The 27,688-nt window shown below is 45.0% G+C and overlaps 1 protein-coding gene across 5 annotated transcripts in view; it reads left to right on the top strand.

Annotated features, from left to right (window-relative positions):
* Window positions 1-27,688, top strand: part of FBLN1 (fibulin 1) — a 1,130,965-nt gene that overhangs the window by 816,583 nt on the left and 286,694 nt on the right. For all 5 annotated transcript variants that reach the window (XR_003943425.1, XR_003943426.1, XR_003943427.1 and 2 more), the window contains exon 14: window positions 2,091-2,214. Coding sequence is in view for 1 of the 5 variants with exons in the window: in XM_030215291.1 (XP_030071151.1) it covers window positions 2,091-2,214 (124 nt within the window). In the remaining 4 variants the exon portion in view is untranslated. The remainder of the gene's footprint in view (window positions 1-2,090; window positions 2,215-27,688) is intronic.

Here is a 27,688-nt window from a genome sequence, read left to right as displayed (position 1 = left end):
CCTATGGTTTAAAGTGTAAAAGACAATAATCCATCTTCATAGGGTATTGGACCGCAGTCACCTGAAAGATAAACTGTAATATCATAGGCCAAAACGTTTGTGATGGGGACAAGACCACCAAATGTGAAACATATCTCCCTCCAACCCAACCCCCTCCCGCTCCAACCAGTTCAGAGCCGAACCCGAATGAAACATCCTAGCTAGGCGCTGGGGCATATAGTACCAACAATAGAGTATCTTATGTCTATTTTTAACCAGGGCACTGGAAACAGAGACCTTGAGGAGGGATTTAAATACCCTTTCCCATTGCAGATATTCATAAGAGGCACCTAATGCCTTCTCCCACTTTGCTCAGTAATACAGAATAGGTTTATTATAGGAGAGGACAGCCTTATATATCCTAGAAACCCCACCCTTCATCCCCCCCCCCCCCCCCCAGCCAGCGCCCTCTCAAGACAGGTCTCCGCCAAACTTAAATCCCCTTTTGCCCTTCGCACAATAAAGTCTCTAAGGTGATAGTAGTGAAAAGCATGTACAGGAGTGATGCCATATCCTTCACATAATTCAGCAAATGGTATAATCTCCCCCTCCTCCCACACCTGACCTAGTGCACAAAGGCCCAGGTTCTTCCAAGAATGGTAGCTAGCATCCAAAGCCTCTGGGCCAAAGTGAGGCGCAAAGCGGATAAACATGTGCAAGAAATACAGTTGGCCAGGAAAAAATGTATCTCTTATCGCACTCCAAACAGCCAAAGGCCATCGAAGCAGAGGGGGTGACCCTCGAATAAGCTCTTTAAGATGTTGAGATGGCAGCCACGGTATTGCTTTTAATGGATATTGACCTACCCACCCCTGTTCAAGTTGTTTCCAAACTTTCCCTGTGCCCTGGAGCCAATCTGCTAATATTTGAAGATGGGCCGCTTGGTAATAGAGGAGAAAAGAAGGGACCACCATCCCTCTTTGCAAGTGTATTTGATACATCACTGCCCGACACACCTGTGGGGGCCTCCTCTTCCAGATGAAAGAGAAAACCCGACGCTGCAGGCCCCAGCTACAATAATTTTTAAGCAGTTTTAGTGATACTCAATTTTATTTCATGATATATATATCTACATATGGAAAGCTTTCAAATAAATTAAAAAGCTGTCGAGTAAAAAAAGAAACCTTTTGTTCTTTACCTTTTAAGGCACTGGGCTGTAAAAGGGGGTGGAGTGGGAGGAGGGAGAAGAGTGAAAGGAGATGCTGATAGTTTGCAGTGGAGTGCCAGAGACCTTAACACCAGCCCTTGGGGAAGATACCAGATTACAAGTTGGGGGGGGGGGGGCGGTAGAGTGGAGGGAAAGATACCAAGTTGTGAGTGGGGGGGGGGGGGGGTGCCAGTGAAAAAGTTAGCTCAGGGTGCCACAGTCCCTTGAGCCAGCCCTGGATACCGGACATGGGGTGGGGGGGAATTGAGACACAAAGGGCCAATGCTGGACACATGGTGGGGAAATAGGAACAGAGAGGGATGATGATAGGCATGTGAGGGGGGGATAGGGACACAGAAAGGTGATGCTGGACAGGGTAAGAATATGGACACAGAGAAGGGGGATTCTTAACATGGTGGAATGATAGAGGCAGGGACAAAGGGGAAATACTGGACAGAGTGGATAGCAACACATAGGGAAGATGGGTGGTAGATATGAAGAGAAGAAATGTTAAATGGACAAAGAGACCCTGGCAAGAGAGTTAAGACAGAGAAAAGCAAAAACCAGAGACTAGGGCCAATATGATTAGAAAAATAAAATGGCCAGACCACATAAGAACTTTATTTTGCATTTATTGATTAGAATCTGTCAGTTTTTGGATTGTACGTCTGCCAGAACTGGTGTTAGACATGGCTGGGGCCTGCGAGAAAAACATTCAGCATTCTCCAACATATTGGTGGTAAACCTCCAGCTTTGGGATGGTCCATCCTTGGTATCTCTGGTATCTGAACATAATTAAAGGTTCTTGATTTTGGCTGATAAGCTTAATTCTATCTGTGTGAATCTTATTTTCCAATAAATGCTGTTTGTGGTGGATTTATTGTTGAATTATTGCACTTTGCAGACATCAATGAATGCCTTGCTGGACTTCACAACTGCTCAGTCACAGAGGCATGCTTCAATATTCAAGGCAGTTATCGCTGTCTCAACTTTGAATGCCCAGAAAATTACCGCAAATCAGGAGAAACGTAAGTAAATTAACATTTGGCTAGCAAATCTGCTGGAAACATTTCATTATAGAATCTGCAATTTAATGATATTACAAAAGAGTAGGCAGAACAGGGCGGAGCTGTGATGTACTGTATGAATTTACTTTATAAAATATACGTGTACACATATGGGGGAGCAAATTGATATAGTGCCCCAAAATTTAGGTGCCAAAATGCAGCGTGCTGAATATGAATTATATATTGGCATCTGGGCTCGCAGATTCCGTTATAGAATACTAGCATAAGTCACCATTTACACGCCAACATTTAGGAGTGCTCACTTACACCATGTCAATAGCATGCATAACTGTGCACCTAAATGAAACACTGTAGTGTATAAATGACAGTATTTTATAATCTACACATGTAAAGTTGTGACATGCCCATGTCCCCATGCACCTCCCCTTGTGAACGCCCCCTTGCATTTACTGCTATGCGACTTGTTCACATCATAGAATACCACTGAATGCGCACATAGCACATATGCACGTGAATGTTACATTCACATGCATAAATACTTGTATTCTATAATCTTAGCACACAAATGGTGCTTACATTTAGGCACCACGAGTTATAGAATAAGAGGCATGGAGTACATGTACATATCTGCACTTGTCTTAGAGCAAGTGTAAATTTGTGTGATGTAAAAAAAAAAAGGTAAAGTTAGTTCCCTGTATGCAAGTACCAAGTTGTGAACTACTTATGAAGGTGCCACTTGCTAGACAGTTTCTTGGCAGACTATCAATGAGCTGGTTTGTCATTGCCTTCATCAGTCATTTCCCCCCACTCCTACCTCCACCCAGCCAGCTAGGGCCAGGTACCCATTTACTGAACAAAAGTGGATGGATGAATGGCTGAGTTGGCCAGAGGCTGGCTACATGACAGAAATAATCCAAAAGGAAAGCGGGAAAAAACCTCTACATAAGTCCAAAGGGTGTGTCCAAAAAAGTAGAGGTTGACTCAGGCTTCCACATGTGGTTAGAGAACAGAAGATTTTTATTGAAGCACTGAATAAAGACCCCCTTTTTTTGTTGTTAGAGATCTGTTCTGTAAAAAAAAGGGTCTGTATTCGGTGCTTCACTGTTCTCTAACCACATGTGAAAGTCAAGAGTCATCCTCTACTTTTTTGGACCTACCTGACAGAAATCCTAGTGTGTGATTTGAACTCAGGTGGTAGGTGCAATAGGTAAGTGACTAACTGATTGCACCATGAGGCAAGGATTTATTTTAGGGGGAATGGCCTGAAATGCAGTTCCGCCACTTCTTTTCAGACTCTACAGCCAGAGCAGCAGGGGTGTCTGGCCTTCTTCTCCTGTTGCTCCTGCCTCTTGCTTTCCCTCTCAACCTGCTCCACAGATCCACTTCCTGCCCTGGTGAGGGGATGTATATGTTATTAAGTCTGTTTCTGTAGGACTACTTCATAAAAGCATATAGAGGGGCATAATTGAACGTCGCCGGCGAAATAGATCACCGGCGATCTATTTTGGCGGCAGCGCTACAGCTGGCCGGAACCGTATTATCGAAAAAGATGGCCGGCCATCTCTTTTTTTCGATAATACGGTTTAGCCCAGCCAAATGCCATGGAGTTCGCCAGGTTTGAGATGGCCGGGTTTGTTTTTCAGCGATAATGGAAAGTTATGTCGGCCATCTCAAACCCTGGCCAAATTCAAGGCATTTGGCCGTGGGAGGACCCAGCATTTTTAGTGCACTGGCCCCCCTGACATGCCAGGACACCAACCAACCACCCTAGGGGTCACTGCGCTGGACTTCAGAAAAGCTCCCACGTGCATAGCTCCCTTACTTTGGGAGCTGAGCCCCCCAACCCCCCCCCCAAACCCACTACCCACAAATGTACTGCACCCACTAAAATTGTTCCAGGGACCTGCATACAGCCTCTAGGACTTATTGCTGCTGTATAACTTTGGCATACCAGTTCACACCTGAAGACTAATCTCTCTGAACAAGTCCTTTCTTGAAATAAGCACGTTTATTCACTGCAGATCAGAGGTTGTGCACCACTGGCAAAGAGTCCCCTGGTACTAAGATTAGCAGTAGGTCAGAGCTGGCACAATGGTGTACATTGCCCTCTTTCAGCACCATGCAAGGTAAGAACTACGTTCTCTAACATGGGTAACACAGGAAAGGGATCTAAAAGTGGCTTACAAAAATGGCCACTACCACATGGACTACAACAGGAAACAAAACAGGGCACACACACTCTGACTCAGTTAGCAGGGGGGGGGAAGCACCATGGGAGTAGAGCCCAGTACCCTACACCCACCACAATGCATTGCTAATGTGACTCTGCAGGGCACCTAACAGAAAAGGTGTCATACTCACCCGAGAGCCACATCACAACCAGGGAAAGGCTGTCGGAGGATACAACACATTCTGCTGTCATGGAGGTGGGTACGGCATTTGAGGCTGGCATACAGGCTGGCAAAAAAGGTTTTTAGTTTTATTTTTTTAGTTTGGAAGGGGATTGGTGACCACTGGGGGAGTATGGGGAGGTCATCCCCCATTCCCTCCAGTGGTCATCTGGTCAGTTGGGGCACCTTTTTGAGGCTTGGTTGTGAAAATAAAAGGACCAAATAAAGCCAGCGAAATACTTCTTAACGCCGCTTTTTTTTTCCATTATCGGCGAAAGCCGGCCATCTGGTAGCCACGCCCATGCCCGCCCATGTCCCGCCTTCGCTGATCTACCAACACGCCCCCTTGAACGTTCGCCGCTGAAGCGACGGCGATGCAGTCAAAAATGCTGCTTTCGATTATACCAATTTCGCCACTTTTAAGAAATCACCGGCCATCTCCCGATTTGTGTCGGAAGATGACCGGCGATCACTTTCGATTATAAGCTGGATAGATATCTATGTTGCCTTTATAACATAGTCATAAAATAGGCCCAATTTTGGAAATTTTAAAAATATTTTCACAATTTACATCAAAGAAAATACAACTTTGATTAGGAAAAGTATAACAACTTTCTGAAACACATTAATGGCAATTACTATACAGGTCCAAAGGAAAAAGAAAACCCAAAACTTCCACAAAACAGCGCAAGCAAACCACAAGGGTGGAAGAAATAAGCATCAAGATGATCCAACATGGTATTAACAGTCCTTTTACTATACAGGAAAAGCAAAAAAACAAACAAACAGTGAAATACTATAATAGCCCACATCAAGAAAGAGCTGGTGTGGAGAAAAATCCAGAAGAAGATGGAAATATTATCATGCTTAGACAAGGAAAATATAAGGATTAAATCTGCCCGGTAACATATATAAAGGTCCTACTAAGGGAGGAAGTGACATCATCTCCTAAGATGGTCGCCTAGAGAAGGATCTCCAGTGAGAGCTGAAGCATCTTACCCTTTAAAGCAATCAATCCCCTCCTCATCCATGCTGAGATTGTGGTGTGTTGAAATACTTGATCCAAGGAATGGATAATGTCAGTCAAAACTTGTGGTGGGGATGGCAAACCGCCACTGAAGCAGGACAAGAAGTCAGCAGTGGCCCTAGCCAGACAAACAGAATGGTGGACTGTTCAGGAGATCTGGCGCAGGGGCGACAGAAGAGCTGGCACTGCTGGGAGTGATCCTGCTCAATTTGCAGACCTGATTTGGCGAATTGAAGACTTGTAAGTCAGTAAAATGACAAATAAAGGAAGCCATACAGGAAATAAAATCTGACTTAGCAGGCATGGGTGCTTGCATTGATCAGATGGAAGAGCATATGGATGGTTGCGAAAACTTGATAACAATGGTGCAACATTCTGTGAAGGAATTACAGGGGGAATATGAGAAGCTGCTAAACAAAGTGGAAAAGCCGGAGAACCGGACGCGAAGAAACATCCTGCAGATTTGAGGCCTCCCTGAGGCAGCTGACTAAAGACTTGGTTGTGATAGTGCAGCAATTGTACTGTTGGCTGCTGGGAGAGTCTCAAGAGTCACCGGTGGAACCCCCGGTGTTAGAACACATTGCGCACTGGGTCATCACCCTGCAGATCACCCAAGGGATGTGGTTGTTTGCTTTCTGAGTTATACAGCAAAGGCCCGAGAACAAAGAACAAGGAGCAGTTATCTGGAAGGGACGTTCCACTGAAATTTACCAGGATTTGGTGGCGCTTATGTTGAGTAAAGGTGGGCCTTTAGGGAAGTCACCCAGGCCTTGACCCGAGCCCAGATACAATATCGGTGGACATTCCCATTTGGGTTGCTGTCAATGAGATCCACATGAAGTTCTCTACTGTGGTGCAAGCCTGGGACATGCTTCAAAAGGTGGGAATTTGGCTTTGAATGACTCAGGGAAAGTATCTCCTGTGGATTTTCCAAAGGCATTTGACAAAGAGTGGAGGAGTAGCATAGTGGTTAGTGCAGCAGACTTTGATCCTGAGGATCTGGGTTCGATTCCCATTGCAGTTCTTTGTGATCCTGCGCAAGTCACTTAACCCTCCATTGCCCCAGGTACAAATAAGTACCTGTATATACTATCCAGCCATAGGCGCCCGGTATAAGAGGCTTGGGGAGGCTAAGCCTCCCCAGCCGCAGCAGTAAGAGTTAGGCGTCGGGCGGGCATGCGAGCGGCGCCGTGAGTCTCCCCTTTTCCTCCCCTTGTTTTTTATCTGCCCCATGCCATCTTTAATTTACCTGCGTCCCAGAGTCGGCCCGCCGCGTCATTTCAAAGCCCGCCCTGCTGCCTGTCTCTATTCTTCCCTCCCTTCGTGATGTGATTTGTTCCACAGAGTCCTGCCTTCTGACATCATTTCCTCGAGGGTGGGACTCTGTGGAATGAACACATCGCGAAGGGAGGGAAGAATAGAGACAGGCAGCAGGGCGGGCTTTGAAATGATGCGGCGGGCCGACGCTGGGACGCAGGTAAATTAAAGATGGCGCGGTGCAGATAGTAAACAAGGGGAGTGAAAAGGGAGAGGAGAATCGCGCTGGGTATGGATGGAGGGGGGGCAGGGGACAGAAAGGAATTCAGTTGCTGGATATGCATGGAGGGCAGGGGAGAGGAGGGTTGCTGGCATGGGTGGATAGAGGGGATGGCAGGGGAGAGAGGAGGGTTGCTGAAATGGGTGGATAGAGGGGATGGCAGGGGAGAGGAGATTTGCTGGACATGGGTGGGTGGCTAGAGGGGAGAGGAGGGTTGCTGGAATGGGTGGATAGAGGGGATGGCAGGGGAGAGAGGAGGGTTGCTGGAATGGGTGGATAGAGGGGATGGCAGGGGAGAGAGGAGGGTTGCTGGACATGGGTGGAGGGGAGGTCAGGGGAGAGGAGATTTGCTGGACATGGGTGAGTGGCTAGAGGGGAGAAGAGGGTTGCTGGACATGGATGGCGAGACAGGAAGACAGGAAGGAGATGCACATGAATGAAGGGGAGAAATTCTGGACATGCATGGAGGGGAGGGAAGACAGAGGAAGGAGATGAGATGAGGGAAAAGGGAGAAAACCTGCACATTGATGGAGAAAATAGGCAGAAGCTAGATCCACTGGACAGTCAAGTCTACAGAGGACCCAGCTTTTACTTACGGATGTAAGGCAAGAAATGAAGAAGAAAGGCAGAAAGTAAAGAAATAAATGGAAAGGAAGCCGTGGAACTGGAGTTAAGAGGACAGATAGCAGCAGAATCGGATACTTGGCCAGCATGATCAGAAAAACAAAGTCACCAGACAACAAAGGTAGAAAAGATCATTTTATTTTCATTATAGTGTTTGGAATATGTCCACTTTGAGAATCAGGTGCTCAACATTAAAAGTTTATATTTATTTACTTATTTATGGCATTTTATCCCACATTAAACATGAATTAGGGTGTTTTGTGGCTCTACATGAGAATTGTGATATTATGATCCCTTGTTTCATATTGTTGACAGTCTGCATTTTCCGTATGGGTGGTATATTGGTGTATTAGGTTCTGCCCAGTGTAATATTTATGGTACAGTAAGGTTCTGAGTGTTTTTTTGCACAAAGTTGTGCATAGTGTTTTGCAGTTGAGCGATTGTGGTTAGTATATGCTTTGAGCAACCACTTTATTCTTTGACATATGATACATAGCTAATATCTAAATTTAATAAAAGGTATTAATTGTGACTTTTATTTTTATTTATTTATTTTTTCTGTGTGTTATCAGACAATTATGGATTTAAGCTCCACCCCTGGCCCCACCCCTAACCCCGCCCCCTTTAGCCTTCCCAAACAGTTGGGCCACCGACCGCCTATGTATCCAGCTCATTTTCGAAAGAGATCCCCAGCCATCTTCCGACACAAATTGGGAGATGGCCGGCAATCTCCTGAAACCGGCCAAATTGGTATAATCGAAAGCTTATTTTGGCCGGGTTCAACTGCTTTCCGTCACAGAGCCGGCAAAACTTCAAAGAGGCGTGTCGGTAGGGTAGTGAAGGCAGGACGGGGGCGTGTTCACAAGATGGCCGGCTTCGCCCGATAATGGGGGGAAAAAAGCCAGGCTTGATGTGCATTTCGCCGGCTTTACTTGGTCCCTTTTTTTTTAACGACCAAGCTTCACAAAGGAGCCCCAACTGACCAAATGACCACTGGAGTGAATCAGGGATCACCTCTCCTTACTCCCCCAGTGGTCACCAACCCCCTCCCACCAAAAAAAAACAAAAAAACTTTTTTGCCAGCCATTCTATGCCAGCCTGAAATGTGATACCCAGTTCCCTGACAGCAGTATGCAAGTCCCTGGAGCAGTTTTTAGTGGGTGCTGTGCACTTCAGGCAGGTGTACCCTTGCCCGTCCCCCCCCCCCCCCACCTGTTACACTTGTGGTGGTAACTGGGAGCCCTCCAACCCCCCCCCCAAACCCACTGTACCCACATGTAGGTGCCCCCCTTCATCCCTAATGGCTATGGTAGTGGTGTACAGTTGTGGGTAGTGGGATTTGGGGGGTTCAGCACACAAGGTAAGGGAGCTATGTACATGGGAGCAATTTTTATTTTATTTTTTTTAATTTTTAGAAGTGCCCCCTAGGGCGCCGGGTTGGTGTCCTGGCATATGAGGGGGGGCAGTGCACTACAAATGCTGGCTCCTCCCACGACCAAATGCCTTGCATTTCGCTGGGTTTGAGATGGCCAGGCCCGGTTTCCATTATGGCTAAAAAACGAAGCCAGCCATCTCCTCTACACCCGGCGATCGATTTAGCTGGCCCTAACCGTATTTTGAAAATACGGTTGGCTCCACCCCCTTGCAGAGCCAGCCCCGAAGATGCCCGGCCAGCTATTTGGCCAGCGCAGTTCGATTATACCCCTCCAAGTAAACCCACTTTAAATGTAGTTTCAAAAACCACAGAAAGACAGTATCAAGTCCCAGTCCCTTTTCCTTTCCAGAGGAAATTGGAGAGACTTGGGATAGGAGGTAGTGTATTATTGCAGATTAAAAACTGGTTAAAAGATAGAAAACAGAGAGTAGGGTTAAATGGTCAGTATTCTCAATGGAGAAGGGTAGTTAGTCGGGTTCCCCAAGGTCTGTGCTGGGACAGTTGCTTTTTAACGTATTTACAAATGATCTAGAGATGGGAATAACTAGTGAGGTAATTAAATTTGATAATGACACAAAATTATTCAAAGTTGTTAAATCGCAAGAGGATTGTGAAAAAATTACAAGAGGACCTTATGAGACTGGGCATCCAAATGGCAGATGACGTTTAATGTGAGCAAGTGCAAAGTGATGCATGTGGAAAAGAGGAACCCAAACTATAGCTATGTAATGCAATGTTTCACATTAGGAGTCACTGACCAGGAAAGGAATCTAGGTGTCATTGTTGATGATACGTTGAAACCCTCTGCTCAGTGTGTGGCGGCGTCTAAGAAAGCAAATAGAATGTTAGTTATTATTAGGAAAGGAATGGAAAACAAAAATGGCTTTGTATTGCTCCATGGTGCGACCACACCTTGAATATTGTGTGCAATTCTGGTCACTGCATCTCAAAAAAGATATAGTGGAATTAGAAAAGGTACAGAGAAGGATGAAAAAAATGATAAAGGGGATGGGACGACTTCCCTATGAGGAAAGTCTAAAGTAGCTAGGGCTTTTCACCTTGGAGAAAAGACGGCTGAGGGAAGATATGATAGAGGTCTATAAAATAATGAGTGGAGTTGAATGGGTAGACGTGAATCACTTGTTTATTCTTTCCAAAAATACTATGCAATACTATGCAATAAAGCTATAAAGTAGTAGATTTAAAACGAATTGGAGAAAATATTTCTTCACTCAACATGTATTTAAACTCTGGAATTCGTTGCCAGAGAATGTAGTAAAAGCAGTTAGCTTTGCAGGGTTTAAAAAATGTTTAGATAAGTTCCTAAAAGAACTTTATTCCCTTACCCTTAATTGTTCTGTCTGTTTACCTGTCTCATCTAGACTGTAAGCTCTTTGAGCAGGGACTGTCTTTTTGTGTATGGTGTACAGCGCTGCGTATGCCTTGTAGCGCTATAGAAATGATAAGTAGTAGTAGTAGTAGTAAAAGAAAAGTCCGTAAGCCAACATGGCCTTGGGGAAAATCCGCTGCTTATTTCTATAGAATGCTATATTCCCCTGTGTGTGTGTGTGGGGGGGGGGGGAGTAGGAGATTGGAACTTACTTGGAGGGAAATCAACTGGTGTCTCTGGTGGAATGGGAGCTGGATCTATTGGATAGACCGATCTCAGGAGTGGAGGTGGCATATGCATTGTACTCCATGAAACCTAAAAATTCACCGTGGGTTGATGGCTTTACAGTGAAATTTTTAAGCGCTTCCAGCATGTGTTAGTTGCACCCCTGGTCAGACTCATTCATTGGAGGAGGAGTCTCAGCTGCCATGTTATATTCAGTTGGCGGGGATTACTCTTATCCTGATGGAGTGGAAGGACCTGGCTCCTACTGCCTGATTTTCATGCTGGGGGTCGACACTAAGATCTTGACTAGGATTCTTGCAGATCAGCTTATGGGAGTGGTCTCCAAGTTAGTGCACCTGGATCAGTTGGGCTTTGTGGTTGGTAGACCGGGCTAAAGGCCTACCTGTTTGATGCTGCTTTCGACTCCTGACTTGTCACTTTTATCTTATCCTTGTGTCCTTCTGTCTGTCCTTCCCTTATCCTTATTGATCCTGTCTGTTTTTCCTGATTTAGATTGTAAGCTCTTTTGAGCAGGGACTGTCTTTCTTCATGTTCAATTGTAAAGCGCTGCGTACGACTGGTAGCGCTATAGAAGTGATTTATAGTAGTAATAGTAGTAGTAGTAGACAGGGGATAACATTAGGCAGGTGTTGAGCATAAGAATAGCCATACTGGGTTAGGCCAGTGGTCTATCCAACCCAGTATCCTGTTTCCAAAAGTGGCTGAGCCAGGTCATAAGTACCTGGCAGAAACCCTAGCAATACTTTATGCTACCAAACCCAGGCTAAGCAATGGCTTTCCCATGTCTGTCTCAATAGTAGACTGTGGTCTTTTCCTCCAGGTACTTGCCAAAACCTTTTTAAAAGCCAGATACGCTAACCACTGTTACCACATCCTCTGTCAATGAGTTCCGGTGCTTAACTATTCATTGCATGAAAAGTATTTTCTCCTGTTTGTTTTAAAATTATTTCCATCAATAATTATTAAGTGATACTCAATGTCACTTAGCCAAGAACATACGTGGTGCAATGATGGTTCTTGACTCAGCCAGTCGTATATTCATTTATTTGACTGATGTGTGAACTGAGCATCCTTCAATGGAATATTAAACAAAAATGTTTTAACATAATTATTAATGTATTATGAGAGTTTGTAGGGCAAAGTGTTTTCTTAATTATTGAATAGGTTTAATGAGATATTTTGTACTTAAATGCCCTCCCGCGGGAGGTGGTGGAAATGAAAACGGTAACGGAATTCAAACATGCGTGGGATAAACATAAAGGAATCCTGTTCAGAAGGAATGGATCCTAAGGAGCTTAGCCGAGATTGGGTGGCAGAGCCGGTGGCGGGAGGCGGGGATGGTGCTGGGCAGACTTATACGGTCTGTGCCAGAGCCGGTGGTGGGAGGCGGGACTGGTGGTTGGGAGGTGGGGATGGTGCTGGGCAGACTTATACGGTCTGTGCCAGAACCGGTGGTGGGAGGCGGGGCTGGTGGTTGGGAGGCAGGGATAGTGCTGGGCAGACTTATATGGACTGCCCTGAAAAGGACAGGTACAAATCAAGGTAAGGTATACACAAAAAGTAGCACATATGAGTTTATCTTGTTGGGCAGACTGGATGGACCGTGCAGGTCTTTTTCTGCCTTCATCTACTATGTTACTATGTTACTATCTTCCTTTGTCCTTAAGCAGACTTATTGGTTTATATCAGATGACTATTTTCCCTAAATGGTTATATGCCTTAAGAACATAAACATTTCCATACTAGGACAGACTAAAGGTCCATCAAGCCCAGTATCATGTTTCCAACAGTGGCCAATCCAAGTACCTGGCAAGATCCCAGAACAGCAAAACACATGTTATGTTGCTTATATAAGAATATGCAGTGGATTTTCCCAAGTCCATCTTAATAATGGCTTATGGATTTTTATTTTAGGAAATTATCCAAACCCTTTTTAAACCCTGCTAAGCTAACTGCTTTTACCGTATATTAAAGAAAGACTTGAGGAAGCTGAATAGGTTAGTTGGGGCCTTTTGTTGGGGTGGAAAGAAACCCAAACTGAAGGGTCATTTTACTGAACTGCATAAGCGTCTACGCTCACCCAATGTGTGCCAAAATGGAGTTACCGCCCGACTACCACAGGGCTCTTGCGGTAATTTCATTTTTGGCGCGCATCCGATACACGCATCTGAAAAATACTTTTTATTTTCAGATGCGCGTACTGGATGCGTGCCAAGTGGCATTTGACACACCTAGCTCATTACCGCCCGGATTCTTTACCACTAGGTCAATGGCTGGCAGTAAGGTCTCAGACCCAAAATGGACGCGCGGCAATTTTGATTTTGCCGTACGTCCATTTTCGGCAAAAAAAGGCCTTTTTCACAGGCGTGCTGAGAAATGGATTGGCACGTGCCCAAAATTTGCGCCTACACTATCGCAAGCCATTTTTCAGCGCGTCTTTGTAAAAGGACCCCTGAGTTTACCTTTCCTTTATGGTAATTGGAAAACGGGGTGTCTAGGTCTATCAGACGAGGAAATGTGTGGCCCATCATTTGAAAGACTGGTGTATGGATTTGCAAGAATTAGATGCAATTAAAGCAACTTATATGACTGTGCAGAATCATAACTTCTCACCACTGCCTCAAAGAATAAAACCACATAAGAACAGATGGTTCACAGTAGGCTCAGGCAGACTTCATCATGTGACACAGAAGCATCCGCCCGCACAAGTGTTGCCACTACAAAATTCTTTTGCTCCACTACAGCACTGTGATGTTCCTGAAAATAAAACTGAAGCGGGAAAAAAAAGAAAAAGCAAGGAAGGGGGAACAAAAAGATGAGAAGGTACCCAAAGAGAAAACACCCTCACAAATCACTAAAACCAAAACACATACTAGGAAATGCAGATGGAAAGCAATGACCACAAATGCTCGCAGTCTAAGCAATAAAATTCATGACCTTCAAGCCCTGATTTTGGAGGCTGACTTGGACATAGTTGCAGTCACAGAGACATGGCTCAATGGTTCCCATGAATGGGATGTAAACATACCAGGCTATAATCTTTTTAGGAAGGATAGAGAGGGACGTAAAGGTGGAGGAGTAGCTCTGTATGTGAGAAATGATATCGCAGCGACTGAAATGATAGGGAACTGGGGAAAGGAAGAAGCGATATGGATCACCTTAAAAAGAGAGGATAGAACCTTGGTCCACGTGGGGGTTGTCTATAGACCCCCCGACACAATTGGAGGAACTAGATAAAGATCTGATCGCTGATATTCAAAAGTTGGGGAAGAAAAGAGAGGTGCTGTTGTTGGGAGATTTTAATCTGCCGGATGTAGATTGGAAGGTTCCGTCTGCGAAATCAGAAAGAAGTAGAGAGATTGTGGATGCTTTCCAAAGTGCTCTGCTCAGACAAATGGTGACGGAACCCACAAGGGAGGGAGCCACATTGGATCTGGTGCTCACGAATGGGGATAGTATGTCAAATGTCCGAGTGGCTGCACACCTGGGAAGCAGTGACCATCAAACGGTTTGTTTTGATATAACGGCTCATGTGGATGGCGGCCACTCTAAACTCAAAGTCCTGGATTTCAAGCGAGCTGACTTTAACAAAATGGGAGAATACCTGAGGAAGGAGCTGATGGGCTGGGAGGACATACGAGAAGTGGAAGGGCAGTGGTCCAGGCTGAAAGAAGTAATAAACAGGGCCACAGACCTTACATAAAGGTTTCCTTTTTCTCTTGCTTTTATTTACTCTCCTTACATAAAGCAAGAGAAAAAGGAAACCGATATGGTTCTCAAAGCAAGTGGCTGAGAAAATAAAGATTAAAGAGTTAGCGTTCCAGAAATATAGAAAATCTCAAGAGGAGGAACACGGGGAGGAATACCGGATGAAACTGAAAGAAGCCAAGAGAGAGGTACGTCTGGCGAAGGCGCAAGCTGAAGAACAAATGGCTAGAAATGTAAGGAGGGGAGGCAAAAACTTCTTCAGGTATATTAGTGAAAGGAGAAAGACTATAAAGGGAATTGTGAGACTAAAAGATACAACGAAACGCTATGTAGAAAATGATGAAGAAAAAGCCAATTTGCTAAATAGATACTTTTGTTCTGTTTTCACTGAAGAAAATCCTGGGGAAGGACCGAGAGGGACTGGCAAAAGTACACCTGAGAATGAGGTGGATAGAGCACCGTTCACGGAAGAGAGTGTGTATCAACAACTTGGAAAACTAAAGGTGGACAAAGCCATGGGACCGGACGGGATCCACCCCAGAATACTGAGGGAGCTCAGAGAGGTTCTGGCGGGTCCTCTTAAAGATTTGTTTAATAAATACTTGGAGATGGGAGAGGTTCCGAGGGATTGGAGAACGGCGGAGGTGGTTCCTCTTCACAAAAGTGGTGATAGGGAAGAAGCTGGAAACTACAGGCCGGTAAGCCTCACTTCGGTTATTGGAAAAGTAATGGAAGCCATGCTGAAGGAAAGGATAGTGAATTTCCTGGAAGCCAATAAGTTGCAAGATCCGAGACAACATGGTTTCACCAAAGGGAAATCGTGCCAAACGAATCTCATTGAATTCTTTGACTGGGTGACAGGAGAATTAAATCAAGGACGTGCTATGGACGTAATCTACTTAGATTTCAGCAAGGCTTTTGACACGGTTCCCCACAGTACTACTACTACTACTATTTAGCATTTCTATAGCGCTACAAGGCATACGCAGCGCTGCACAAACATAGAAGAAAGACAGTCCCTGCTCAAAGAGCTTACAATCTAATAGACAAAAAAATAAAGTAAGCAAATCAAATCAATTATTGTGTACAGGAAGGAGGAGGGTAGGTGGAGGCAGGTGGTTACAAGTGGTTACGAGTCAAAAGCAATGTTAAAGAGGTGGGCTTTCAGTCTAGATTTAAAGGTGGCTCTTAAATAAACTAGACGGGCTGAAGTTAGGACCCGAAGTAGTGAACTGGATTAGGAACTGGTTGACGGGCAGACGCCAGAGGGTGGTGTTGAATGGAGTTCGCTCGGAGGAGGGAAAGGTGAGTAGTGGAGTGCCTCAGGGATCGGTGCTGGGGCCCATTCTGTTCAATATATTTGTGAGCGACATTGCCGAAGGGTTACAAGGTAAAGTTTGCCTTTTTGCGGATGACACCAAGATTTGCAACAGAGTGGACACCCCGGAGGGAGTGGAAAACATGAAAAAAGATCTGAAGAAGCTGAAAGAATGGTCTAACGTTTGGCAATTAAAATTCAATGCGAAGAAATGCAAAGTGATGCACTTATGGAGTACAAATCCAAGGGAGACGTATGTGTTAGGCGGGGAGAGTCTGATAGGCACGGGCGGGGAGAGGGATCTTGGGGTGATAGTATCTGAGGACCTGAAGGCGACGAAACAGTGCGACAAGGCGGTGGCCGTTGCTAGAAGATTGCTAGGCTGTATAGAGAGAGGAGTGACCAGCAGAAGAAAGGAGGTTTTAATGCCCCTGTACAAGACATTGGTGAGGCCCCACCTGGAGTATTGTGTTCAGTTTTGGAGGCCGTATCTTGCGAAGGATGTAAAAAAATGGAAGCGGTGCAAAGAAAAGCTACGAGGATGGTATGGGATTTGCGTTCCCAGACGTATGAAGAGAGAATTGCTGACCTGAACATGTATACCCTGGAGGAAAGGAGGAACAGGGGTGATATGAATCAGACGTTCAAATATTTGAAAGGTATTAATCCGCAAACAAATCTTTTCTGGAGATGGGAAGGCGGTAGAACGAGAGGACATGAAATGAGATTGAAGGGGGGCAGACTCAGGAAAGATGTAAGGAAGTATTTTTTCACAGAGAGGGTGGTGGACACTTGGAATGCCCTTCCGCGGGAGGTGGTGGAGATGAAAACGGTAACGGAGTTCAAACATGCGTGGGATATGCATAAAGGAATCCTGTGCAGAAGGAATGGATCCTCAGAAGCTTAGCTGAAATTGGGTGGCGGAGCAGGTGGGGGGAAGAGGGGTTGGTGGTTGGGAGGCTAGGATAGGGGAGGGCAGACTTGTACGGTCTGTACCAGAGCCGGTGATGGGAGGCGGGACTGGTGGTTGGGAGGCGGGAAATACTGCTGGGCAGACTTATACGGTCTGTGCCGTAAGAGGGGTTGGTGGTTGGGAGGCTAGGATAGGGGAGGGCAGACTTATACGGTCTGTACCAGAGCCGGTGATGGGAGGCGCGACTGGTGGTTGGGAGGCGGGAAACACTGCTGGGCAGACTTATACGGTCTGTGCCCTGAAAAGGACAGGTACAAATTCAAGATAAGGTATACACATATGAGTTTGTCTTGGGCAGACTGGATGGACCATGCAGGTCTTTTTCTGCCGTCATCTACTATGTTACTATGTTACACTCCATTAAGCATTGAAAAAGAGCTATTTGTACCTTGGCATCTTAATTATTTATTATATGCCCCAGATAAATTGCTGCCTGGGGTTTTGAAACAAAATTGTATATTAAAACCTTTAAAGAAGATTTGGTTTGGCAATGTGGAGGTGCTCAAGCTTTTTGGAGATCCATTCATAGATATTTAGGGACTCTTTTTGGATAACGAGTAATTTTTTCTTGGAAAGGAGTCTTGCTGAATAAATGGGAAGCTTATGGGATCTCTGACAAAAACTCAGGTCTTCTAATTAGCAAAGCTTACACACTGAGGAAGAAATGCATACTTAAGTATTGGATGCAAGAGGCACCTCCCTCCCTCCTTTTGGTATTGGGAGAAATAGATTGCATGAATTAATACTTTGGGAAGCACGGGTTGCTCAGAACTCCCCAAAGAGAAGAAGGTCCTTCATGTCTCTGGAATTGTTACTTGCAAAGTATTTCCCATAAAGCAAGAAGTGCTGCATTAAATAGACTCCCAAGTGTTTCCTAAGTTTAATAAGGGTTACTTTGGGATTCTCTGCCAGGGTGGGTCGGGGGGGGGGTGGGGTTAGGAAAGTAGACGTTATCATTCCATGGTGACTGGGGTCATAAGAGTCCAGACAACGGGTCACCTTAGTTGTGGTTCTAAGCAACGGTTATGGTAGGGTGGGAATGGGGTGTGATGTGGAGGGGCATTTTTGAAAGAAATGTGCAAGTTGCTATTTGGACGTCCTTGCAAAACGGCAAAATTCATGGGCGGGGAAACCCATATTTTTGAAACAAGATGGACGTCCATCTTTCATTTCAAAAATATCATCAGAGATGTCCAAATCCTTAAATTTGGACGTCCCTAGTTTTGGACGTTTCTGACTTTCGAAACCAAAGACATCCATGTCAAAAATGTCCAAATGCAAGCCATTTGGCCGTGGGAGGAGCCAGCATTTGTAGTGGACTGGTCCCCCTCACATGCCAGGACACCAACCGGGCACCCTAGGGGGCACTGCAGTGGACTACATAAAATGCTCCCAGGAACATAGCTCCCTTACCTTGTGTGCTGAGCCCCCCCCAACTCCCACTACCCCCAACTGTACACCACTACCATAGCCCTTATGGGTGAAGGGGGGCACCTGTATATGGGTACAGTGAGTTTGTGGTGGGTTTTGGAGAGCTCACTGTTTCCTCCACAAATGTAACAGGTAGGGGGGTATGGGCCTGGGTCCGCCTGTCTGAAGTGCACTGCAGTACCCACTAAACTGCTCCTGGGACCTGCATGCGCTGTCATGGACCTGAGTATGACATCTGAGGCTGGGACGACATATTTTTTAAAATGTTTTTTTGAGGGTGGGAGGGGAATTAGTGACTACTGGGGAGTAACAGGGGGTCATCCCCGATTCTCTCCAGTGGTCATCTGGTCATTTTGTGCACCTTTTTGTGCCTTATTCGTAAGAAAAACACGTCCGGGTGAAAATGTCGAAGTGTTCATCAGGGACGTCCTTGTTTTTTTCGATTATGGGTCAAAGACGTCCAAGTGTTAGGCACGCCCAAGTCCCGCCCTCACTACGCCTCTGACATGCCTCCTTGAAATTTAGACATTCTTGCGACGGACTGCAGTTGGAGACATCCAAAATCGGGTTTCGATTATACCGATTTGGACATCTCTGTGAGAAGGACATCCATCTTCCAATTTATGTCGAAAGATGGACGTCCTCTTTCGAAAATGAACCCGTTAGTAAATCAGGATCATAACGTTTTTTTGAAAGTTTATTATTCTGTATTAGTTTGATATCTTTGCCTAAATTAGTTGTTTATCAGTCTGACGATTTAATCCTGACTAAGATTATTTATAAAATTTTGAACTAAGAAGGATATGAAGGGCGGGTGGGAGGCGGGGAGTTTGGGTTGGATACACAACTTGTTAAAAATATTGAACAACACATGTTTCTGTTTGAATTAATGTATCTTTATTTGTTCAATAAAAATTGTTTTAAAGTAAAGAAGATATGGACCATTTAGTGAAGGTGTGGGGTGCGCATCCAAATGTACTTCTCAGATGCCAATTCGTGGTAATGCAACTTTCACCCCTGGATTGGGTGGAGACATTTTTGTTCAATGGGAAAGACTAGGGTATTGTCACGTTTTCAAAGCTGGAAACTGGGTTGTGAGCCCTTGGACCACTGCCAAGGAGCGGCAGCGGCAGGCAAAACCAGCCAACACAGGAGACTAAGCAGAACAGGACTGGACCCCAGACTGGAGTTGCAGCAGGGGCAAACAAGCAGGACTAAAGCAGAGCAAGTACCCTTAAACTTCACCTGCACTAGGCCACTTTTCACCAAGAGTTGAGCTCCTGGCTTCAGGTGGCCGGCAGGACTTGCTGGACAGGGCAGAACTGGATAACAGTTAGGCAGCTGAGGGTCAAAGGGAAAAGGCATAAACAGGGACAGCAAGGCAGGGAAAGGATCGGCTAAAGGACTAGGACTGAAAGCTGCAAGCAGCCACTGAAACAGGGAACAAACACAGCTAGACAGGAGACTGAACTGAAAGCTGCAAGCAGCCACTGAAGCAGGGAACAAACACAGATAAAAACCGGAAATAGACAAAGACATACAAACAAGACACAAGACTGGGAAACAAGCAATACAGTAAACAAGCAAGACCCTAAACTAAACATAGACTAACTAGAACAGGCAAGACTTCAGGCAAGAACAAGAGCAAGGAAACAAACTCAGGCTGAAGTGCAACAAGCACCAACATACCAGGGCCTTAGACGCAATGCAAAGGCAAAGCCAGAGAGTTTCAAAATGGCTAATAAGCCCAGCAGCAGCTGAAGCTCAGGTGCAGCAATCACCAGGCAACTACAGGTGCTGTGTAGGTTCAAACAAAGCAAGCAAGTCTGGCAGTCTGGAAGATCCGGTCTATGGCAGTTCATAGTAGCCACCGGTTCTGGCCACCAGAGGGTGAGGGGAGCACAGACGTAACAGGTATTTCCTTGTAGAATACTTTTTATATGCAGACAGGTCTTTGAAGCCATTTACAGATTTTCTCTCCCCCCAATTGCAAGTTTGTAGGGGTGTCCAATTTACTTACTGTCAACTTGCACACTACATGTGATCTCTTGGTTTAACTAATCTACAGATTCCAATTGGTGTCCAACTGAGGAATTTTTTTCAGTGGACCCTGATAGTAGGCTGACCATATCTGGATTGCATAAGTCTTTTCAGACTCTGGGTATTTCAAAGAATTATGGTTCTTTGCAGTGGGCTTGAGCTCAGGAGTTTGACCATTCTTTGGGACTACTTAATTTTCCACATTTAGTTAAAGGGATTCCCTTATTGGCCCATAATGCTGATTATCGATAAAGCCAATATCAGATCATTTACAGGACTTATTTTTCACAATTATGAGCATTTAAAGTCAAAATAGCAAATTCTCCAGTTTGTATAAAATTTGGGGAAGCTGAGAGTACATTGTTTCTTGCCTTCTGGGCTTATCCTAAAATCTGGGGGGGTGGGGTTCGAGGGGGTGGGAGGGGGGTGAAAATTATTGATTATTTAAACCATTTGTTGGGTTCCAGAATTCAAGTTTCTTTTGAAGACCTGGTCTTGATCTGTACAGGTGATTTAGAGGTAAGTGAAAGGGTCATAAATTATTTATATGTAAGGCTACTTTGGTAGGTAAAAAATGCAAACTTCAACAATGGGTAAACCCGAGAGCCCCTCTTACTGGCAATGGCGGAATCAATTGCATACTTTTATCATGTGGGAGGCTAAGGAGGCAAATCTTACTAGCAAATGTACAAAGCATTTTTTGGCTATTAGGAGCATTATCTTGAAGAAATTACAGTTCTAATACTTATGGGTATTTTGATGCCATGTTTTTCTCTTTGATTCTGGTTCACATCCTTATAATTATTGTTATTGTTAGAATTTGAGGAGTGGAATGGGTGTTGTAAGGAGTTAGTGGCTTTGAGGGTATTGACCCTATTGGTGTAAGGCTATAATATCCAAGGCCTTGTTAGTAGGCATGGATAGTAATGTGTTAATTTTTACAAAACCATTTTAAACATTTTTAAATCTATTTTTGCTTTATGTATGGCACTTACTGGTTTGTAGATGTGCTTTAGTTATGTTTTGGTAACTGTTGTTCCATAGGCGGTCGGTGGCCCAATTGTCTGGGGAGGCTAAAGGGGGCGGGGTTAGGGGTGGGGCCAGGGGCGGGGCTTACATCCATAATTGTCTGACAACACAAAGAAAAAAAAATAAGTAAAAATAAAATCACAATTAATACCGTTTATTAAATTTAGATAATAGATATGTATCATATGTCAAAGAATAAAGTGGTTGCTCAAAGCATATACTAACCACAATTGCTCAACTGCAAAACACTATGCGCAACTTTGTGCAAAAACACACTCATAACCTTACTGTACTATAAATATTACACTGGGCAGACCTAATACACCAATACACCACCATACGGAAAATTCAGACCGTCAACAATATGAAACAAGGAATCATAATATCATGATACGTGTAGAGCCAAAAAACACCCTTTTAGGGTGGCTAGTGTTCACAATGAGCTCCTTTTATTAACGACCATATGTAGATCCTTCAAGAGGTAGTGTGTCATGATGTAGGCTCTACACCCTTTCTGATGTTTTGGTGGCACCTCAGTGAGGCCAACACACAATCTCTCCACTGCAAAACACTATACACAAACTTGTGCAAAAACACACTCATAACCTTACCAAACCATAACAGCACTAATTCCAAGGACAGGACGAGCTACAACCTTATGCGTGGAAAGGCAGCACTATAATTACACCTGGCTCTAAAACACCAGTACACAACCTAATGAAACAAAACAAAAACAAAACAAAAAGGGCTGCAAATACTACACACTAGCAGAATACTGCATCTTGATCACACATGAAAAACACATGACACAACAGATATGAAGGCAAAATACTGAACTGGAAAGTTACCTCAAGAAGTCAGACTCATCGCAGACAGTTCCAGGGTCCCCCTCCCTCCCTCCATCACAGACAGTTCCAGGGTCCCCCTCCCTCACAGACAGTTCCAGGGTCCCCCCTCCCTCCCTCCATCACAGACAGTTCCAGGGTCCCCCCTCCCTCCCTCCATCACAGACAGTTCCAGGGTCCCCCTCCCTCACAGACAGTTCCAGGGTCCTCCCTCCCTCCCTCCATCACAGACAGTTCCAGGGTCCCCCCTCCCTCACAGTCACAGGGTCCCCCCTCCCTCCATCACAGACAGTTCCAGGGTCCCCCTCCCCCTCCGTCCCAGACAGTTCCAGGGTCCCCCCTCCCTCGCTCCCTTCGAGTTCCAGGCTTCCTCCAAATTTTAAACATCATCTATCATACCTCGTGGTGTTAGAGCAGCAGTGAAAAGCATTGCAAACTGCTGGGCTCCGTGCTTTGTTTTGCCTTCTCTCTCTCTCTCTCAGCTCTGGCCCGCCCTTGCGTAAACAGGAAATGAGGGCAGACCAGAGCTGAGAGAGAGAGAGAGAGAAGGCAAACAAAGCATGGAGCCCAGCAGCCTGCAATGCTTTTCACTGCTGCTCTAACACCACGAGGTATGATAGATGACAGAGAGAGAGAGACGCTTGGGGCTTGCGGCAGCCTCCCCAAGCCTCTTATACCGGGCGTCTATGTGTTGTTTCATGCTTTCTTGTCTGTGTTCAATAAAATAACTTTATCTAAAAGTATTTCCATGTACTTCATTGAGTGCCCCCTAGTCTTTGTACTTTTTGAAAGAGTAAAAAAAATCGATTCACTTTTACTCGTTCTACTCCAGTCAGGATTGACTTCATCGTTGCTCCCCTCAGCCATCTCTTTCCAAGCTGAAGAGCCCTAACCTCTTTAGCCTTTCCTCATATGAGCGGACTTCCAATCCCCTCTATCATTTTGGTCGCTCTTCTTTGAACGTTTTCTAATTCCGCTATATCTTTTTTGAGATACGGCAACCAGAATTGAATGCAATTCTCAAGGTGATGTCACACCATGGAGCGATACAGAGGCATTATAGTATTCTTGGTCTTATACCTTCCCTTTCCTAATAATTCCTAGCATCCTGTTTGCTTTTTTGGTTGCCACCGCACACTGGGTAGAATATTTCAGCATATTGTCTACAATTACACCTAAATCTTTTTCTTGGGTGCTGGCTCCCAAGGTGAATCCTAGCATCAGGTAGCTATGATTTGGATTATTCTTCCCAATGTGCATCACTATTTGTCCACACCACATTAAATTTCATCTGCTATTTGGATGCCCAGTCTTCCAATTTCCTAAGGTCCTCTGTGAGGAAGTGAATGGTATGGCAATGAACACTTCCTCACTGAGGGCGCAGTTTAGCTGCCTGGAAATAGGTGGTGCTAAACTGCCAAAATAGGTCCTGAGTCACAAGGGTGGGGCTCAGAGAGAAGGAAGGTTAAATGCCCTGAGAGAGTGTAGAACCCATGAGGCCCCTGAGTGTAGAGGCTTCCAGGAGGGAGGTCCCAAAGCAAGAGGCCTCTGGAAGGGACGGTCCTGAGAGCAAGGAACTTTCCAGCTTGTCCTGTTGGCTGTAGTACCTGAGGAAAACCTGGGAAAGTGGAGTGGTCTTCTGTGGATGTTGACATCCTGAGTTTGTTGTGAAGATGAGATTCAAGTAAGATAGGAAGAGTTCCTTGGAACCTAAGTTAAGAGATTCTGAGAAGTGGCTGTTCAACCAGTGAGAGCTGTGTCTGGGAAAACATATGAGGAAAAACGATATAGAGAAGTGTGGAACCTGTTGGGGACAGAGTACAAGGATTTTATTTGAGAGACTTTATTGAGGGTGCAGAACCTGTGAAGAAACAAGCCTGTTTATTTTCCCTTACAGAATCAAGTTTTCCTTTTCAACCTTTTCATTACCTTCTGTCTGTATTTTATGAAGAGTCCAGCCTTCCAATCGCTCATGTGATCACATCTTCCTGCAATTTTTCACAGCCTGCATGTGTTTTAACACTTTGAATAGTTTTATGTCATCTGCAAATTTAATAACCTGACTTGTCGTTCCAATTTCCAGATCATTTATAAATATGTTAAATAGCACAAGTCCTAGCACGTATCCATGCAGCATTCCACTATTCACCCTCCTCTATTGAGAAAAATGGCTAATTAACCCTACCCTCTGTTTTCTCTCCATTAACCAGTTCCTAATCCACAATAAACCATTGCCTCCTATCAGGTGAATTTTCGAAAGGGAAGGGCGCCCATCTTCCGACACAAATCGGCAGATGGGCGTCCTTCTCGCAAGGTCGGCCAAATCGGCATAATCGAAAGTCGATTTTGGGCATCCTCAACTGCTTTTCATCGCGGGGACAACCAAAGTTCAAGGGGGCGTGTTGGCAGGGTAGCAAAGGCGGGACTGGGGCATGAATAGGAGGATGGGCGTCCTCGGCCGATAATGGAAAAAAGAAGGGGCGTCCCTGACGAGTACTTGGACGACTTTACTTTGTCCATTTTCTTTCAAGAACAAGCATCAAAAAGGTGCCTGAACTGACCAGATGACCACCGGAGGGAATCAGGGATGACCTCCCCTTACTTCCCCAGTGGTCACTACCCCTCCCACCATTAAAAAAAAAAAGTTTAAAAATACTTTTTGCCAGCCTCAAATGCCATACTCAGGTCCCTCACAGCAGTACACAGGTACCTGGAGCAGTTGTAGTGGGTTTTTTTTTGGTGGAGGGGGTTGGTGACCACTGGGGAGTAAGGGAGAGGTGATCCCCGATTCCCTCCGGTGGTCAGTTGGGGCTCCTTTGTGTAGCTTGGTTGTGAAAAAAAGGGACCAAGTAAGCCGGCGAAATGCTCATCAAGCCTGGATTTTTTTCCCCATTATCGGGCGAAGCCGGCCATCTCGTGAGCACGTCCCCCGTCCCGCCCCCATCCTGCCTTCACTACCTTACCGACACGCCCCCTTGAAGTTTCGCCGGCTTCGCAACGAAAAGCAGTTGAACCCAGCCAAAATCAGCTTTTGATTATACCGATTTGGCTGGTTTCAGGAGATCGCCGGTCATCTCCCGATTTGTACTTCAGGCAGGCGGACCCAGGCCCACCTGTTACACTTGTGGTGGTAAATGTGAGCCCTCCAAAACCCACCACAGACCCATATGTAGGTGCCCCCCTTCATCCCTAAAGGCTATGGTAGTGGTGTACAGTTGTGGGGAGTGGGTTTTGGGGGGGGGGGTTGCGGGGCTCAGCACACAAGGTAAGGGAGCTGTGCACCTGGGAGCAAGTTTTGAAGTCCACTGCAGTGCCCCCTAGGGTGCCCGGTTGGTGTCCTGGCATTTGAGGGGAACCAGTGCACTACGAATGCTGGCTCCTCCCACGACCCAATGGCTTGGATTTGGTCGTTTTTGACATGGGCGTCCTCAGTTTCCATTATCGCTGAAAACTGAGAACGACCATCTCAAAAACGACCTAAGGACGACCATCTCTAAGGTCGACCTAAATTTCATGATTTGGGCGTCCCCGACCGTATTATCGAAACAAAAGATGGACGTCCATCTTGTTTTGATAATACGGGTTGCCCCGCCCTTTTATGGGGACGTCCTGCGAGGACGCCCTCATGAAAACTTGGGCGCCCCCTTCGATTATGCCCCTCCATGTCTCTCATGAGTAACTTTGTCAAAAGCTTTCTGAAAATCTAGATAAACTACATCAACCAGCTCACCTTAATCAACATGTTTATTCAAGCCCTCAATGAAATGAAGCCTGTCCCATTAAACCATGTTTGTCTGTGTGTTCCGTAATTTTATTCTTTATAATAGTTCCACTATTTGCCCAGCACTGAAGTCAGGCTTATCAGTCTCTAATTTCCCAGATCATCCTGGAACACTTTTTAAAATTCAGCATTACATTGGCCACCCTCTAATCTTCAGGTACTATGGATGATTTTAACAACAGGTTATAGATCACTAATAGTAGATCAGCAATTTCATGTTTGAGTTCTTTCAGTACCCTAGGATGTATGCCATCCGGTCCAGATGATTTACTACTCTTTAATTTGTTGATTTGACTCAGAACATCTTCCAGGTTCACCAAGATTTCATTCAGGTCCTCCACATCATCACCTTTGAAAACCATTTCTGGTACAGGTAGATCTCTTATATCTTCTTCCATAAAGACTGAAGCAAATAATTCATTCAGTCTCTTCATTATGGCCTTGATCGCCCTGAATCCCTTTTTGCTTTTTCATGATCTAATGGCCCCATGGATTCTCTCACAGACTCTTGCTTCTGATATACCTGAAAAAGTTGTTACTGTGAGTTTTTGCCTCTGTGGCAAAAAGTTTCTCTTCATATCTCTTTTAGCCTTCTTTATCATTGCTTTGCATTTAACTTGCCAGTGCTTATGTTGCTGCTTATTTTTTTCATTTGGGTCCTTTTCCCATTCTTTGAAAGATGTTCTTTTGGCTCTAATAGCCTCTTTCACCTCACGTCTGAACCATGCTAGCTGTTGATTGCTCTCCACCTTTGTAAATATGTGGACTACATCTGGTCTGGACTTCCAAGATGGTATTTTTAAACAACAATTCTAGAGATACTGTCTACACTACATAAAGAAATGTGTACCTAACAGAGGCAAGCCATACAATAATGTAAATACAGGGAAGGAAGGAAGACAGAAAAAAGCCTCAAGAGCTCCAGGGACTAGCCCTTTAAAGCTATAGGCTTTTTTTTTCTTTTTCATTTTTTTTTTTTTTTTTTTGGTCAGGCCATTCTTTCAGGATTTCACAATCTTCCTCCACTTCCTTTTCTCATCCCATTTCATGTGGTGTGCCCCAGGGCTCAGTTCTATCACCATCACTGTTCAATTTAATTGTTAGCCCTTTATCTTTGCTGTTCAGTTGCATGGAATTAGTTCTTATTCTAATGCGGATGATTTTCTGCTGATACATTATACTGATCCATACTTGATCGATCTGACCCCTTTACAAAACTGTCTCAGGGAAATGGCCAGTTGGCTTCTAGAACACTACATAGTCCTCAACCCAGACAAAACTATAGCCACTTCGATCACAGGATCCCTACCGCCGCCTTCAGTGAATCCTTTTCTGTTCAATAGGCAAATTGTTCCAGTATCCTCATTTAAATACCTGGGAATTATCATTGACTCTGCCTTTTCTTTGGATCTCAGGTTTCTAACGTCATGAAAGTAGGTTTTTTGTTCTTACATTGCCTTAGATCAATCAAGAATTTCATTGGCCAAGACTCTTTACATGTGCTTTTCTATGCATATGTTACTACTCAATATGACTACTGTAACATGGCTTATGCAGGTATCTCTGTGGCAAATATTAAAAGACTCCAGACTACAAAATACGGCGGCACACATCATTTGTACAGCTAGCAATACGACAGAGCAACTCCACTTCTTCAGCGCCTTCATTGGCTTCCAATAGAATACAGGATAAAATTCTAA

This window comes from Microcaecilia unicolor, chromosome 9 (genome assembly GCF_901765095.1).
Source record: "Microcaecilia unicolor chromosome 9, aMicUni1.1, whole genome shotgun sequence".
NCBI lineage: Eukaryota > Metazoa > Chordata > Amphibia > Gymnophiona > Siphonopidae > Microcaecilia > Microcaecilia unicolor.
Note: the sequence above shows the minus strand (reverse complement) of the source record. Positions and strands in the feature narration are given on the sequence as shown.